At 46.5% G+C, this 15,230-nt stretch overlaps 1 protein-coding gene across 2 annotated transcripts in view; it reads left to right on the top strand.

The window, feature by feature from the left end:
• Window positions 1-15,230, top strand: part of UBE4B (ubiquitination factor E4B) — a 54,676-nt gene that overhangs the window by 2,495 nt on the left and 36,951 nt on the right. For both annotated transcript variants that reach the window (XM_069741489.1, XM_069741490.1), the window contains exon 2: window positions 8,079-8,265. In XM_069741489.1, the coding sequence (XP_069597590.1) occupies window positions 8,079-8,265 (187 nt within the window). The remainder of the gene's footprint in view (window positions 1-8,078; window positions 8,266-15,230) is intronic.

Genomic DNA, 15,230 nt, shown 5'->3' with positions numbered 1-15,230 from the left:
AAGTTGATGTGAAGATAGATGGAGGAAAACTGTTGGAGACTGTAAAATACATGACTGAGGAGTAGGTTCACTGTCCAGCAGGACAACAACCCTAAACATCCTGCCCGAGCTACAATTTAGGGTTTAGATCAGTGTGTGTGAACGGCCCAGACACAGTCCACACCCAAAGCCCAGAGAATCTGACAAGACTTGAAAATTGCTGTTCAGACGTCTCCATCCAATCTCACTGAGCGAGTGACCAAAGAAGGGGCAAAATGTCACCTCTAGATGTGCAAAGCTGCTAAAGACAGACCCCAAAAGACTGCAGCAGTAAGTGCAGAGAAAGGTGGTCCTACAAAGTATTGACTTGGGAGAACTGAATACAAAGGCAACTTACATTTTTTAGATTTGTTTTTTAAATAATTAAAAATGACAAGTATTTCCTTCACACTTAACATACACTTGCTATTTTGTGTTGGTTTAACACCTACAATTCCAATATAAAACATTTGTGGGTGTAAGGTGAAAAGTTCACAGGGTATGAATACTTTTGCAAGCCATTGTGTAAGCAGCTGGACTTGCCATTCAGTTCTTGTGCAAGCCATATTTGTTGTCACCCTGCTTTCTCTGGATATTAGCTGCTGGTCTCCTGTGGCCGTTATCAATTACAATTGAATGGATTTCATCATTATTTTGGTTGGCAGATGACCCGGGATGACCTGTGGTGTTATTTGTGACCACGTGATTTCAGTCCTGTGCCCACCTTTGGCAAAACAGGTCCCGGCTCTAGGCGCTGACTCCAGATCTAGATCTCCTCCAGGTTACACCTATCTAGTGACCAGGTCGTCTACTGATCATGGAAAGTGCAGATAATACCAGAAGCTGTTAACTTATTTTTCGGACTATAAGACACACCAGACCATAAGACGCATCCCAAATTTTCAGAAGAAAAATTTAGAGAAAATAAAATAGGGAAAAAAATGTGTCAAATGGGGGTCTGTCTTACAGTCCAAATTCAGCTTACCGGGGAAGGCAGCACTGGTGGAGCATGGTCAAAGGGGGTGGTCGGTGGCCCGGCGATTTGACCCCCATCCCAGACTGGTGCGGCAGGTTCTGCAGTGCTCGTGGTGCAGGGGCTCTTCTGACATTTTGTGAAAGCCTGGAGCCCCACGCACATCCATTACTGCGATGTGGTGACCTCCGGGAAAATGGTCGCCACATGCTCAGATTGAGATCTCAGCAATGACATCTTGTCCCGAGATCTTGTCTCCCGAAATCTTGGGACGAGATCTCGTCGCAGAGTTCTCAATCTAAGCATGCGCTTCCCCTAGCGGCCATCTTCCCGGAGGCCACCGCATTTCAGTAATGGATGTGCGGGGGGCTCTGGGTTTTCACAAAATGCCGGCGGAGCCCCCCACACCACAGAGCACGACCGCCGCGCCACAGAGCACGACCGCCGCGCCACAGAGCACGACCGCCGCGCCACAGAGCACGACCGCCGCGCCACAGAGCACGACCGCCGCGCCACAGAGCACGACCGCCGCGCCACAGAGCACGACCGCCGCGCCACAGAGCACGACCGCCGCGCCACAGAGCACGACCGCCGCGCCACAGAGCACGACCGCCGCGCCACAGAGCACGACCGCCGCGCCACAGAGCACGACCGCCGCGCCACAGAGCACGACCGCCGCGCCACAGAGCACGACCGCCGCGCCACAGAGCACGACCGCCGCGCCACAGAGCACGACCGCCGCGCCACAGAGCACGACCGCCGCGCCACAGAGCACGACCGCCGCGCCACAGAGCACGACCGCCGCGCCACAGAGCACGACCGCCGCGCCACAGAGCACGACCGCCGCGCCACAGAGCACGACCGCCGCGCCACAGAGCACGACCGCCGCGCCACAGAGCACGACCGCCGCGCCAGCCTGGGAAAGCAGTGTGATCATCGCCCTGCAGCATCAGACCACCGCAGAATCACCCGACTCCCGCTGCTGCTACACTACAACACTATATTCCGACTACAAGACACACCCCCATTTCCCCAAAAACATTTTGGAGAAAAAAGTGCATCTTATAGTCCGAAACATACAGTACTTAACATTTGGGGAAAAAAAGTTTCCCTTCCCAGTTGGAAAACTACAACTCTCAGCATGCGCTGAGAGCCACAGATTGCGTTCTCAATTTCTAGCATCTGAAGTTACTTTCCTGCAATTATTTGCATATTGACTCCTCACTCCTCCCATGTATTGGCAACACAGCAGAGTCTCTTGCATTGAACTTATAACCAGGAGCTGCATTCACAGTTCTACAGGCTACAGAGCTGAAATCTCCCACTGTTCATTGTTAGGTCTGTGATTTGCACTCGGGGCCTGTTGTCTTTACATTAGGAATAGCTAGTCAGGTTGTGGATGAGAAACTCAGAATAGCACCAATGGCCCCAGCTATCAGGTCTATGGAGGGACTGGTCATTGTCAGGTTATTAGCCAGAAATGGTACTGGGGGCCACGGCTATCTGGTCTATGGAGGGACTGGTCATTGTCAGGTTATTAGCCAGAAATAGTACTGGGGGCCACGGCTATCTGGTCTATGGAGGGACTGGTCATTGTCAGGTTATTAGCCAGAAATAGTACTGGGGGCCCCAGCTATCAGGTCTATGGAGGGACTGGTCATTGTCAGGTTATTAGCCAGAAATGGTACTGGGGGCCCCAGCTATCTGGTCTATGGAGGGACTGGTCATTGTCAGGTTATTAGCCAGAAATAGTACTGGGGGCCACGGCTATCTGGTCTATGGAGGGACTGGTCATTGTCAGGTTATTAGCCAGAAATAGTACAGGGGGCCACGGCTATCTGGTCTATGGAGGGACTGGTCATTGTCAGGTTATTAGCCAGAAATGGTACTGGGGGCCACGGCTATCTGGTCTATGGAGGGACTGGTCATTGTCAGGTTATTAGCCAGAAATGGTACTGGGGGCCACGGCTATCTGGTCTATGGAGGGACTGGTCATTGTCAGGTTATTAGCCAGAAATAGTACTGGGGGCCACGGCTATCTGGTCTATGGAGGGACTGGTCATTGTCAGGTTATTAGCCAGAAATGGTACTGGGGGCCACGGCTATCTGGTCTATGGAGGGACTGGTCATTGTCAGGTTATTGGTCAGAAATAGTACTGAGGGCCACGGCTATCTAGTCTATGGAGGGACTGGTCATTGTCAGGTTATTGGTCAGAAATAGTACTGGGGGCCACGGCTATCTGGTCTATGGAGGGACTGGTCATTGTCAGGTTATTGGTCAGAAATAGTACTGGGGGCCACGGCTATCTGGTCTATGGAGGGACTGGTCATTGTCAGGTTATTGGTCAGAAATAGTACTGGGGTCCACGGCTATCTGGTCTATGGAGGGACTGGTCATTGTCAGGTTATTGGTCAGAAATAGTACTGGGGGCCACGGCTATCTGGTCTGTGGAGGGACTGGTCATTGTCAGGTTATTGGTCAGAAATAGTACTGAGGGCCACGGCTATCTGGTCTGTGGAGGGACTGGTCATTGTCAGGTTATTGGTCAGAAATGGTACTGGAGGCCACGGCTATCTGGTCTGTGGAGGGACTGGCCATTGTCAGGTTATTGGTCAGAAATGGTACTGGGGGCCACGGCTATATGGTCTGTGGAGGGACTGGTCATTGTCAGGTTATTGGTCAGAAATAGTACTGAGGGCCACGGCTATCTGGTCTGTGGAGGGACTGGTCATTGTCAGGTTATTGGTCAGAAATGGTACTGGAGGCCACGGCTATCTGGTCTGTGGAGGGACTGGTCATTGTCAGGTTATTGGTCAGAAATGGTACTGGAGGCCACGGCTATCTGGTCTGTGGAGGGACTGGTCATTGTCAGGTTATTGGTCAGAAATGGTACTGGAGGCCACAGCTATATGGTCTGTGGAGGGACTGGTCATTGTCAGGTTATTGGTCAGAAATGGTACTGGAGGCCACGGCTATCTGGTCTGTGGAGGGACTGGTCATTGTCAGGTTATTGGTCAGAAATAGTACTGAGGGCCACGGCTATCTGGTCTGTGGAGGGACTGGTCATTGTCAGGTTATTGGTCAGAAATGGTACTGGAGGCCACGGCTATCTGGTCTGTGGAGGGACTGGTCATTGTCAGGTTATTGGTCAGAAATAGTACTGGGGGCCACGGCTATCTGGTCTGTGGAGGGACTGGTCATTGTCAGGTTATTGGTCAGAAATGGTACTGGAGGCCACGGCTATCTGGTCTGTGGAGGGACTGGTCATTGTCAGGTTATTGGTCAGAAATGGTACTGGAGGCCACGGCTATATGGTCTGTGGAGGGACTGGTCATTGTCAGGTTATTGGTCAGAAATGGTACTGGAGGCCACGGCTATCTGGTCTGTGGAGGGACTGGTCATTGTCAGGTTATTGGTCAGAAATAGTACTGAGGGCCACGGCTATCTGGTCTGTGGAGGGACTGGTCATTGTCAGGTTATTGGTCAGAAATGGTACTGGGGGCCACGGCTATCTGGTCTGTGGAGGGACTGGTCATTGTCAGGTTATTGGTCAGAAATAGTACTGGGGTCCACGGCTATCTGGTCTGTGGAGGGACTGGTCATTGTCAGGTTATTGGTCAGAAATAGTACTGAGGGCCACGGCTATCTGGTCTGTGGAGGGACTGGTCATTGTCAGGTTATTGGTCAGAAATAGTACTGGGGGCCACGGCTATCTGGTCTGTGGAGGGACTGGTCATTGTCAGGTTATTGGTCAGAAATAGTACTGGGGTCCACGGCTATCTGGTCTGTGGAGGGACTGGTCATTGTCAGGTTATTGGTCAGAAATAGTACTGAGGGCCACGGCTATCTGGTCTGTGGAGGGACTGGTCATTGTCAGGTTATTGGTCAGAAATGGTACTGGGGGCCACGGCTATCTGGTATTTGGAGGGACACATCAGTGTCAGGTTATTGGTCAGAAATAGTACTGGGGGCCACAGCTATCTGGTTTATGGAGGGGCCTGGTCATCGGCAGGTTACAAGCCAGAATAACTACCAGGGGCCACATCTATTGGGTTTATGATAGTGACTGGTCATCGGCCAATTACGGTTCAAAAATACTGTCTGGGGCCACAGCTTTTGGGTGTATGGAGGGACTGGTTGTCAGTAGATTACATGTAAAAAATAGCTACCGGGGGCCACAGCAATCGGGTCTGTGGAGGGACTTGGTCGTTGGCTTATTATAAAACACAATAGATTACACGACATGGTAAAACCAATGATGTCATTCAAAAGTACAACTTGTCCCCCAAAAAACAAGCCCTCGCATGGCCATATTGACCGAAAAATAGTTATGGCTCTGGGAAGAAGGGGAGCGAAAAATGGAAACGCAAAAACGTAAACTACCTCCTGTCATGAAGAGGTTAAAGGTGACGGCATGCTGCTAGGACAGGTGGTGATTATGGGATCAATGGTGAAACCCCAGAATCCTGAGAATGGAGCTACAGGGAGACTTCACAAGGCAGGTGATTACGTCACACGAGGGGTGATGGCCTGGAGACGCCGTCACCACATTGATTTGTTGAAGAGGAAATAAATTCCGGGGATTTCGGCCGCTGTTTTTTTTCCCAGTGACACCAGTGCAGTGTGTTTTTCCATACTGGTGCGTGTCAGACATGAGGACTATTGTATTGGCTGCTGGAGCTCTGGGTATAAACTGTGAGTCACGACGGTGCGGTGACTGCCGGTAATTACCGGGTAAAGCACCGCTGTCCCTGTTATATGACCTACTTTGCTTTCTCGCTTGTCACTTACACGTGATTATGGAAATGTTTGCGATTTCCAGTGCAGGTTCACTTTAGAAACAACTGCCCATAAATCGCGGCTTATTCTTTGGTTTACCAACTTTGTCAGTTACTTGCTTTAGTTTCGGGGGGTGCAGTTGACCCGGGAAGGCGTCGCAAGAGAAATTCGTCCATTTTCACACCATGTATTAAAGGGGTTCAAATTGAAACTTTGCCCACTGGATGGTTGGTGTAAAATATTCCAGCCTCTGCCAGTCACCGGCCTGGATCCACAGGAAGCTGTGGTGTCACTTCTCCATCACTGCTGTACCGCTGCAGCTAGTCATTAGCTGCATCATTGTTACATTGCAAGGATTTCCACCAAAATGAATTGACCTGATGCCAATTTGAAAGTCCACTCGGTCTAATACAAATCTGCAGCAACCGCCCTACATATATGAAGGTGCACGATCCGATAACGAACAATAGAGCCAGGTTTAACCCTGATGAAACAGAGGGGCAGAAAAGAGGCGCACAAATCCCCTGTATGAAGGTGACCTGAAGAAACCTCTGCTGCTGCCTTGTCTCCTGCTTTTTCGCTGTGACTTGCATTCCGTCTCCCAGAGCGCAGCGTTGGCTGTGACACATGGCGTGATTCTTTGCATCCGCCGTCACATGCTTTCCACAGGACTGAAATAATATCTGGGATCCAAGTCTTGTGCAATGCAGAGCGGTGACGCTGCCGCTGTATGCGCCCCGCTGACCGCCCTGGAGGACAGCACAGTAGAGAACACCTTTGTGATCCCGTATGGCGGTGGCTTTATTCCCAAATCTATTAACCCCTTGTATTATAACTAATGTGTTACGTCTGCTCATTTCTTGTGCTGTAACAAGACGATATTCTATAATTCCTGCAAAGCGATAAGGATTATAAGAAACACTAAGACCCTCATCTTGCACAGATTAGAATGATTATCTATGTATATTTTTTTTGCATACATGTGTCCTTGTATTGAACATTTTTAGTTCTGTGCACACTGGTTTTTGCATATTTTTCCTTGTTTCTGGTAACTTTTGACTGTAAAAACAGCATGTTCTGCAGCATTGTTCTTGCCGCAGGAAGAATAACGGCCTTCCTTCTTAATTCCGCAATGACACCGAAGCCATGACGCTAGTGCCTAACCACGTGAGGCGGTGTACCTGTTGTTTTTTTTGTTCGATGATGAATTATAAAATAAATAAAAAAATACCTCTCTTCTAATAATCTGATGTGGCAGCATTGAGGAATCGAACGTTGAAGCCACATGCAAATTAGCCTGAAAGTGCTTTGGGAGCGTGTCTATGCACTTAGGCTACGTTCACATTAGCGTTCCGCTAATGTGCGTCGCTGTTGCGTCGGCGACGCAGCGGCGACGCGCCCCTATGTTTAACATAGGGGACACGTGCGTTTTTGGGTGGCGTTTTTCGACACGTGCGTCGTTTCCGACGCTAGCGTCGGATGCAAGAAAATGCAACAAGTTGCATTTTTCGTGCGTCCGATTTTCGTCAAAAAACGACGCACGCAGCGTTTTTGCGCGCGTTTTTTGTGCGTCGTGCGTTGCGTCGCCGACGCACCGGCGCGCAACGCTAATGTGAACGTAGCCTTAGTGTATTGGCACGCCCCAGTTTACCTCCAGGCTAATTTGCATGTTGCTTTAAAGCGTGATTTCTCAGCATTGGCATGCCAGATTACTTATTAGTCTTTGCTAGGACCTTAACAGCCATAGCACTAGTTTCAGTAGTAAAATCGTCCTGACTGGTTCCCTTATGGTGCAGGTCCACACTGTATAGAGGCGGTTTGTTGCTTCCTTTTCCAGTATTGGATCGTACCCCGACTCTGCTGCGGACCTTGATTTTTGTGCTTGGGAACAAAATGTTCCTTTATTACCGTGTGAAACGCAGCAAACATTGTGTATGTATGTGCCAAATATGAAGAATGGAGACCGACTTACTTTAGTTATCGTTGTATAACGGCCATGAAATTAAGACTTGTTCCTGCACAAGGAAGTCTGTCTGCACATGGAGTTATTGAGCAGTAATGGGCGCTAGTAATGCAGCCTACTGGTCCTGTAACTTGTATGGACCTGGTACATGTGCATCACAGAACTGCATAAAAATGAAAGCTTCTCCAGGAGGAGTTGTAGGGGCCTGTCAGGACTTGTATGGTGTATATATTCTTATGGCAGGGGGTCCGGGTATACTACATGAGCCCACCCTGCAGCTTCTGTCAGTACCGGAGATCTCTTCAGCATTTGTTCTTACTCCGTGTTTCTTTTCACTTTTACAGATTAGACGAAGGCGCCTGGCTCGGCTTGCTGGTGGGCCGTCATCGCAGCCCACGACTCCTCTTACGTCTCCACAAAGAGAGAACCCACCTGGACCACCAGTAGCAGGACCCGTTCCCAGTGTGTCCCACCAGCTTGGCCTAAATGTTCAGGGGATAACCCCAGCTACCTCACCCATAGGAGCTTCAGGTACTGGGTCAGAGACAACAATGGTGCAGAGATCGTGTGTAGGACGTCTGCATCGTGCTGCATTTCTGTGAATCGCATGGTCTCTATGAACCTCAGCACGGAAAATAGTAGGAAAATAATTGCTTTACATCGAATTGCTGAGGTCTTTTCCAGCTACTGATATCATTCTGGTTGGAGTAAAATATTCCCCACCGGAATATGTTATTGCAAAACGTCTGTACAATAACCTATATGACTCTGCATTGTAAATAGAGGCGTCTGAATACATCGGGGGAGGGATGGACGGCACCAACTTATATTGTAATGTTCAATTGGGATTTATAATCCGTCCACCTGGCTGGAGACTATTAAAGGGGTCCTGTCTCGTGCAGCCATGTGTTGGGGTCTAAATAGCTGAAGTGTGGCCATCTGAGCGTCACCAGACGGGGCCCCAATCCCCAGGTAGGTGTTGGAGCTGCATCTATCAGACATTTGTGCTTAGGATGTCCTGGTGCAGAGATGTAGAATACAAGTATACTGCCAGGGTTACATCATAGCGGACAATCAGCCATAAGTCCTCATGTGGTGGATGATTTACTCCTGAATATGCAGGAAAGTTTGCACATGTTGCACGTGGATCTTGCCTTTTTTCCCTTATGCATTGTAAAAAAATCCACTTATTTTGCATTATATGTGGATGCAGTTTTCAGAATGTCACTCTCCCGTTATGTTAATGAACGCACCCAATGTCGGCCATATCCGGGCAAAAATAATTCTCGGGTATCACTTTTGAATGGATTTCCCCGTGTCAGTGGGGATGGCGTCATGCTGGTGCACGTTGCTGTACTTTGTGCCTTTGCATGTTTTTTTTTTTTCTTAACATGGGAGCCTGTTGCCCCCCCCAGTCCTGTTCTGTGCTATCCGCAGACCCCTGCTACTGACATGATCCTGTTCCTAGAGGAGGAGCAGGTTTAGGAATGGATGTTCCTGTGAGCAGTGTAAACAGAACATGGTGTCCCGGTGGGGGAGGCTGTGGGGTAATGCACCATCTCTGGCCGCTCTCTAGGATGTAAACAGCTGTGGAAGCAGAAATACAGGTTTGGTCAGATGTTGCTTTTCTTTCTCACGTGTCTGATAGTGCTCCTCAGGTCAGGAGTGTTTCCAGATGCTCCCGTGAGTGGTGCTGGGTACGTGGTGCGTTAAACCTCAGAAATAGACCTAGAGACCTCAGTGCCTCATCCTGGGCGCCGGATTGCTGCCTTCCTTATGTGTCAGTCACGTTTGTTGGTTTTCAATAAACATTAAAGGGGATGTCCAGGACCAGCGAGAGGTGATCAATATCATGACAGCCGGCCCCCTCCGCCGATCAGTTGTATGGAGTCGGGACACCGCAGCTCGTACACTGTGTTGTGGCTGTTCTCGGGTTCATCTCCTATTGAAGTACATGTGGTCTGAGGTGCAGTGCAGAGAATGGTCACTACACAGTGAGCCATACACCGGGCGTAGTTGATGCTGTTGGGCGCTTTCCCTTTAAAACCCGCGCGGCGTCCTCCATCTCTAAACCTCCGCTGACGGGTCTTGTCTCCGGCTTTTGGCGCAACTCCATTACATATTAGATAGCCGTGACGAGCGGTCACACTGCTGCTTAGTGTCCCGGCCATGTGTATGCACGACGCAGATACCGCATTAACTTTATAAATAGGCCATCAATCTGGTTTTATACAACTCTTGTAAATCCTCCTGCTATTCAGAGAATGCAGCTCTAATATCCCAGAGCTACTTTATAGGAGTCCTGCAGATCGCTGGCGCACCGTCGGCTTAGGCCTGACTAAGCTGTTTTCTATTCATTGATTCCTTTGTGCCAAGATTAATTACGTGGAACTATACATAAGAAAAAGCCACTTAAAGGGCTTGTCCTGTTTATGTAAATAAAGCAGATTTGGACAACAATGAATTGTTGGAAGGATGTTTTCAGGGATGCGAAAAAAATGTTCGCCAGATATCGTCACTGCATTTACAATAATTTGTCAGAAATATTGCAATCGTTTTTTGTTTTTTTTAACCTCAAGCCTGTTTGCACATTAATGTACTGACCTATTTTTACAATTCTGACCATTGTCCCTTTGTGGTAATAACTCAGGAACGCTTCACTCGATCTCACTGATTCTGAGAAATTGTACTTCATGATGGTAGCAACACTTCTTCGATATGACTTGTTTGTTTGTGGAAAAAAAAAGAAATTTGACAAATTTCGCAATTTTCAAATTTCAATTTTTTCTTCCTTTTTAAATCAGTCATATCACACAAAATAGTTAATAACATTTCCCACATGTCTACTTTACATCAGCACAATTTTTGAAACCTCAATTTTTTTTTTGTTAGGAAGATATAAGTGTTAAAAGTTGACCAGCAATTTCTTATTTTTCCAACAATATTTACAAAACCGTTTTTTTTTTTTTAAATTCGTTTATTAATTGCAGAATAAATCATACAATACACACATTTGCATTTGATTCTATCATTATCCATTATGACATACAATGTGAATCGTTACAATGTATAGTATTACAAAAGTAATAAACAGTGCATATCAATCACAAGTATCTTATTGTAAAACTTTAACTACCTCAACTACTAAAAGAACGAAAAGAACAAAAACAAAAAAAAAAAAAAAAAAAAATAAATAAAAAACAAACGCCGCCAAAAGAAAGTTCCGTATAGATTTCACCCTGTAAGTAATGTCTCCAAAACCACAGGCCTCACTTCCTATGTATATATTAGAGTATTATAGGTTATAGAGTAAGATGAGAGGAGTTCCATTTACCCCATATTTTCTCAAATTTATCTGGACATCCTCTATTCTGATATAGTGTCCGTTCATACGGGATAATTGAGTTCACTAAATCCACCCAAGCTCTAAGAGATGGGTAAGAACCACCCATCCATCTCAGCGCCAGTACTTTTCGCGCCAGGAACAGTGTCTCTCGCAAAAAAATCCCAGTGTGGTGGTCCCAAACTCCTGCATCCCACACCCCAAATAAGCAGGTCAATGGCTCAAGTGGGACAGGGATCAACAGCAAGGATGTCAACAATGTTGTCACCTCTTTCCAATAATGAGAGATAATGGGACATCTCCATATCATATGAATAAAATCCGCATCACTTAAGTGACATCTCAGACAATCTGACGAATGGAGACGTCCCATCTTGAAAAGACGAGTCGGGGTCAGATAGGATTGATATATTATGTACAGCTGAGTCATCCTATTGTTAATTGATGGGGAAACCTTAGTTGGAGATTCCAAAATGTCTTCCCATTCTTCCCCCAGCGTATCCGGAAGAAGCCCCTCCCACCTTTTCTTAATAGAATCTATAGTAGACCCCTCTCCTATGGATAATAGATAAGTGTATAAAGAGGAGATAAGTCCTTGAGGGCCTTGTGAATTGAGAATACCTATCAGTGGAAGAGATGAAATGGCTCGACCCGTACCCACATTTCGCATGTGTGATTGAAAGGCTGATCTCAACTGCAGATAGCGGAAAAACTGGGATCTTGGGATGTTATAAGTATTTTGTAATTGTTCAAAGGAGGTAAAAGAACCCTGGTTGTGTACATTTCCTACTGAGAGAACACCGTGTGATATCCAAAATTCCGTGGATGGGTGACCCAACAAACCCGGGAGATAACTGTTATTCCACAGTGGCATTTCAGCCACTATATCAACAAATTTGGTTATTTTTTTTATTTGACTCCATATTGATCTTGCCAACCGAAGCAAAGGAAGCAAACGGGGAACACCGACCCTCTCCATCTCCAAAAACCCCAGTGGACAATCGATCCTAGCAGAGTAAAGCAAATGACTCTCTGAATTAGGAAGAGGATTAGAATTATTGGGCATCCACTTATTTATCATTTTAACCTGCCCGGCTAGATAATATAAGTAGAAGTCTGGCAAAGCCGCTCCTCCTCCCCGTCTCGGTCTCTGTAGAGTAGATAACCTAAGTTTAGGCCTACTTTTCCCCCATATAAAGGACGTGGTTAGGGAATTTAGAGTCGCAAAGAGGGATTTAGGTATTGGGACAGCACTATGTTGAATGCAGTAGTTCAACTTGGGAAGCAGTATCATTTTGATCAAATTAATGCGGCCAGCCACAGAAAGAGGGAGTTTATCCCAAGTATTAAATTTAGATTTTACCAGATCAATTAATGGGTAAATGTTAAATTGTAAATCAAATCTACTATGTTGAGACATATGTATTCCTAGATATTTGAAATTAGAGACAATGGGTAACGCCGAGAGAGTCCCGAGACGCAACATTGGGACATGAGAAAGAGGCATCAGGGCAGACTTATCCCAATTTATATAAAGACCAGAGAATTTGCTAAATTTGTCTATAATTGTTATTACTTTTGGTAGCGTATCCTCTGTTTGATCCATAAATACCACCATATCATCAGCATAGAGGCCAATAATATCTACCCGATCTGCAATGCGTATCCCCTTGATGTCGCTGGAGGATCTCATCTGTATTGCCAGAGCCTCTATTGCCAATGCAAATAGAGCAGGAGAGAGAGGGCACCCTTGGCGAGTCCCTCTATGTAAAGAAAAAGGCTCGGATATTGAGCCATTCACTATCATACGCGCCCTAGGTTTCGTATATAATGTTCCTATCCCTTTCAGAAATCTGTCCCCAAAACCGTACTTCCGCAAACATGCAAACAGAAAGGACCACTCGAGGGAGTCAAAAGCTTTGGCTGCATCCAACGATGCCAATGCCCACTTATTATCTGGCTCCAAAGAGCTATATTGAATAACCGATTGGACCCGTCTAATATTGATGGAAGTACTTTTCCCAGGCATAAAGCCTGTTTGATCTGGGTGTATGAGATCTAATATAATCGTATTCAGTCTGGTAGCCAGAATTTTAGTAAAAATCTTGTAATCTACGTTCACCAGGGATATAGGTCGGTACGATCCACAATCGAGAGGATCCTTCCCCTCTTTCCTGTGTACTATAATATTGGCATCATAAAACGTTTCAGGGACAGACTCTCCCCTCCATATTCCCCCGAGTACCTTCAATAGAAGTGGCGCCAACTTGTCCCTGTATTTCCTATATAGCTCAATGGGGAATCCATCAGGACCCGGGGCCTTCCCTGTAGCCATGTCCGCTATAGCCTGCTCCACTTCCTCCAAAGTAAACTCCGCATCCATAAAGGCCTGTTGGGATGGGCTCAACGAGGGAAACGTTATATCCGATAAATAATCCAAACATTCATTAGTATCAAAACCGCTACTAGATTTGTATAACAAATTATAATAATCATGAAAACCTTGAAGTATCTCATCAGTAGAGGATACTAATGTACCATCAGGCATACGGATTTGTAATATTGTGTTGGATGTATTGTGTTGGCGCACTAAGAAAGCCAAGAGCGTACTGGCCTGGTTCCCCAGCTCAAAATAGGACTGGCGGGTAAAGAATAATTTACGTTTCGATTTAACGTCTATATGTTGGGCATATAATCTCTGGGAGGTGAGCCACTCAGCTCTGTTACTGCTGGTCTGATTTGCTATATATGTAGCCTCTGAATCCTTTAATCGTTGCTCCATCTCGTCATCCTCCCCCGCCGTCACCCTTTTAATGTAAGAGATTGTAGAGGACAAGCATCCCCTTAAATATGCCTTCAGAGTGTCCCAAAATAAACCAAGATTCTGGGGTTCTGGATGTGCTAAAATAAAACTATTTAATTGTTCGACTGTCCTGTCACTTGAATCTATCAATTTCAACCAGAAAGGGTTTAATTTCCAGGATCTATTGTTATTGGATTGACCATATTTAAGTTTAAGAATTACTGGACTGTGGTCCGAGATCCCCCTGTTACCATGTTCAATATTATCCACCTGCAGTGCCACGCCACTAGATCCAAATATATAATCTATACGAGATAAAGATTGTTTGGTGGATGAGTGGCAGGTATACCCTCTATCCTCTGGATGACTCATTCTCCACAAGTCCAACCAACCGCTGCCATCCATAAACAGCGCCAGCTGGGAGGGCGATTGAGGCAAAGACTCCCCGGATGCTGTGTTATCCAACCTCACTCTGTCCTTAGAATGGTCCATTACTAGGTTGAAGTCACCCATGCAGATAACATTGGCATCTGGATATTTTAAGGAGAAACCCAATGCCATACGGAGAACCGACATACCAGCAGGGGGAGGGTTATAAACACAAAGTATCACATATTCACATGAATTGAGAATTGCATGTACAAAAACAAAGCGGCCCTCCGGATCCCGCCGTGCCTCCCTCGCCTCCCACCTAACCCCCCTGTGTATCAATAAGGAGACCCCTCTTGAGTAGCTAGTATGGAATGCATGGAGCGACCACTGTACCCATGGCTTTTGTATACATCGAACCGTATCCCTAGTCAGGTGTGTCTCCATCAATGCCACGACATGAGGATTGTGTTTTTTGATCTGTGAAAATACTTTAACTTTCTTCCGAGGAGTCTTAATACCCCGTATGTTCCAGGTCATATATATAATTTCAGATCCCATATTTATATAAAAAGAGAAAAAAAATAATATATGTCAACAATATTATACGGGCGTGATCCAGAGACACCCCACAGAGCAAGAAAAAATCAATATTGGCGGCAACCATATACATCAAACAGTCAGAACTAGTGCATAAACTCAAACTCAACATAACTTGAATAATAGAGGAGCATGCTTCCATACTCCCACAGTCAAATAGAAACGGGGATACCCTCACTGAATTCAGTGTCCGGTATTGTTGACTTCTTTCGCACCTATGTAAAGAGCTCTATTTATATTGCCATTTGATAAAGAACCCAAATTAGGAGCTTTTTTGGGCTTTGGACCCTCCGTGAGACCGCAACCATTCGGCCACTTCTGCTGGGTCTGTAAAAAATAAAGAGGATCCATCATGGACAATGCGGAGCCGGGCTGGATAGA

The sequence above is a fragment of the Ranitomeya imitator genome, chromosome 10 (genome assembly GCF_032444005.1).
Source record: "Ranitomeya imitator isolate aRanImi1 chromosome 10, aRanImi1.pri, whole genome shotgun sequence".
In the NCBI taxonomy this organism is placed as follows: Eukaryota; Metazoa; Chordata; class Amphibia; order Anura; family Dendrobatidae; genus Ranitomeya; species Ranitomeya imitator.
This window is presented reverse-complemented; position numbering and strand designations above follow the sequence as displayed.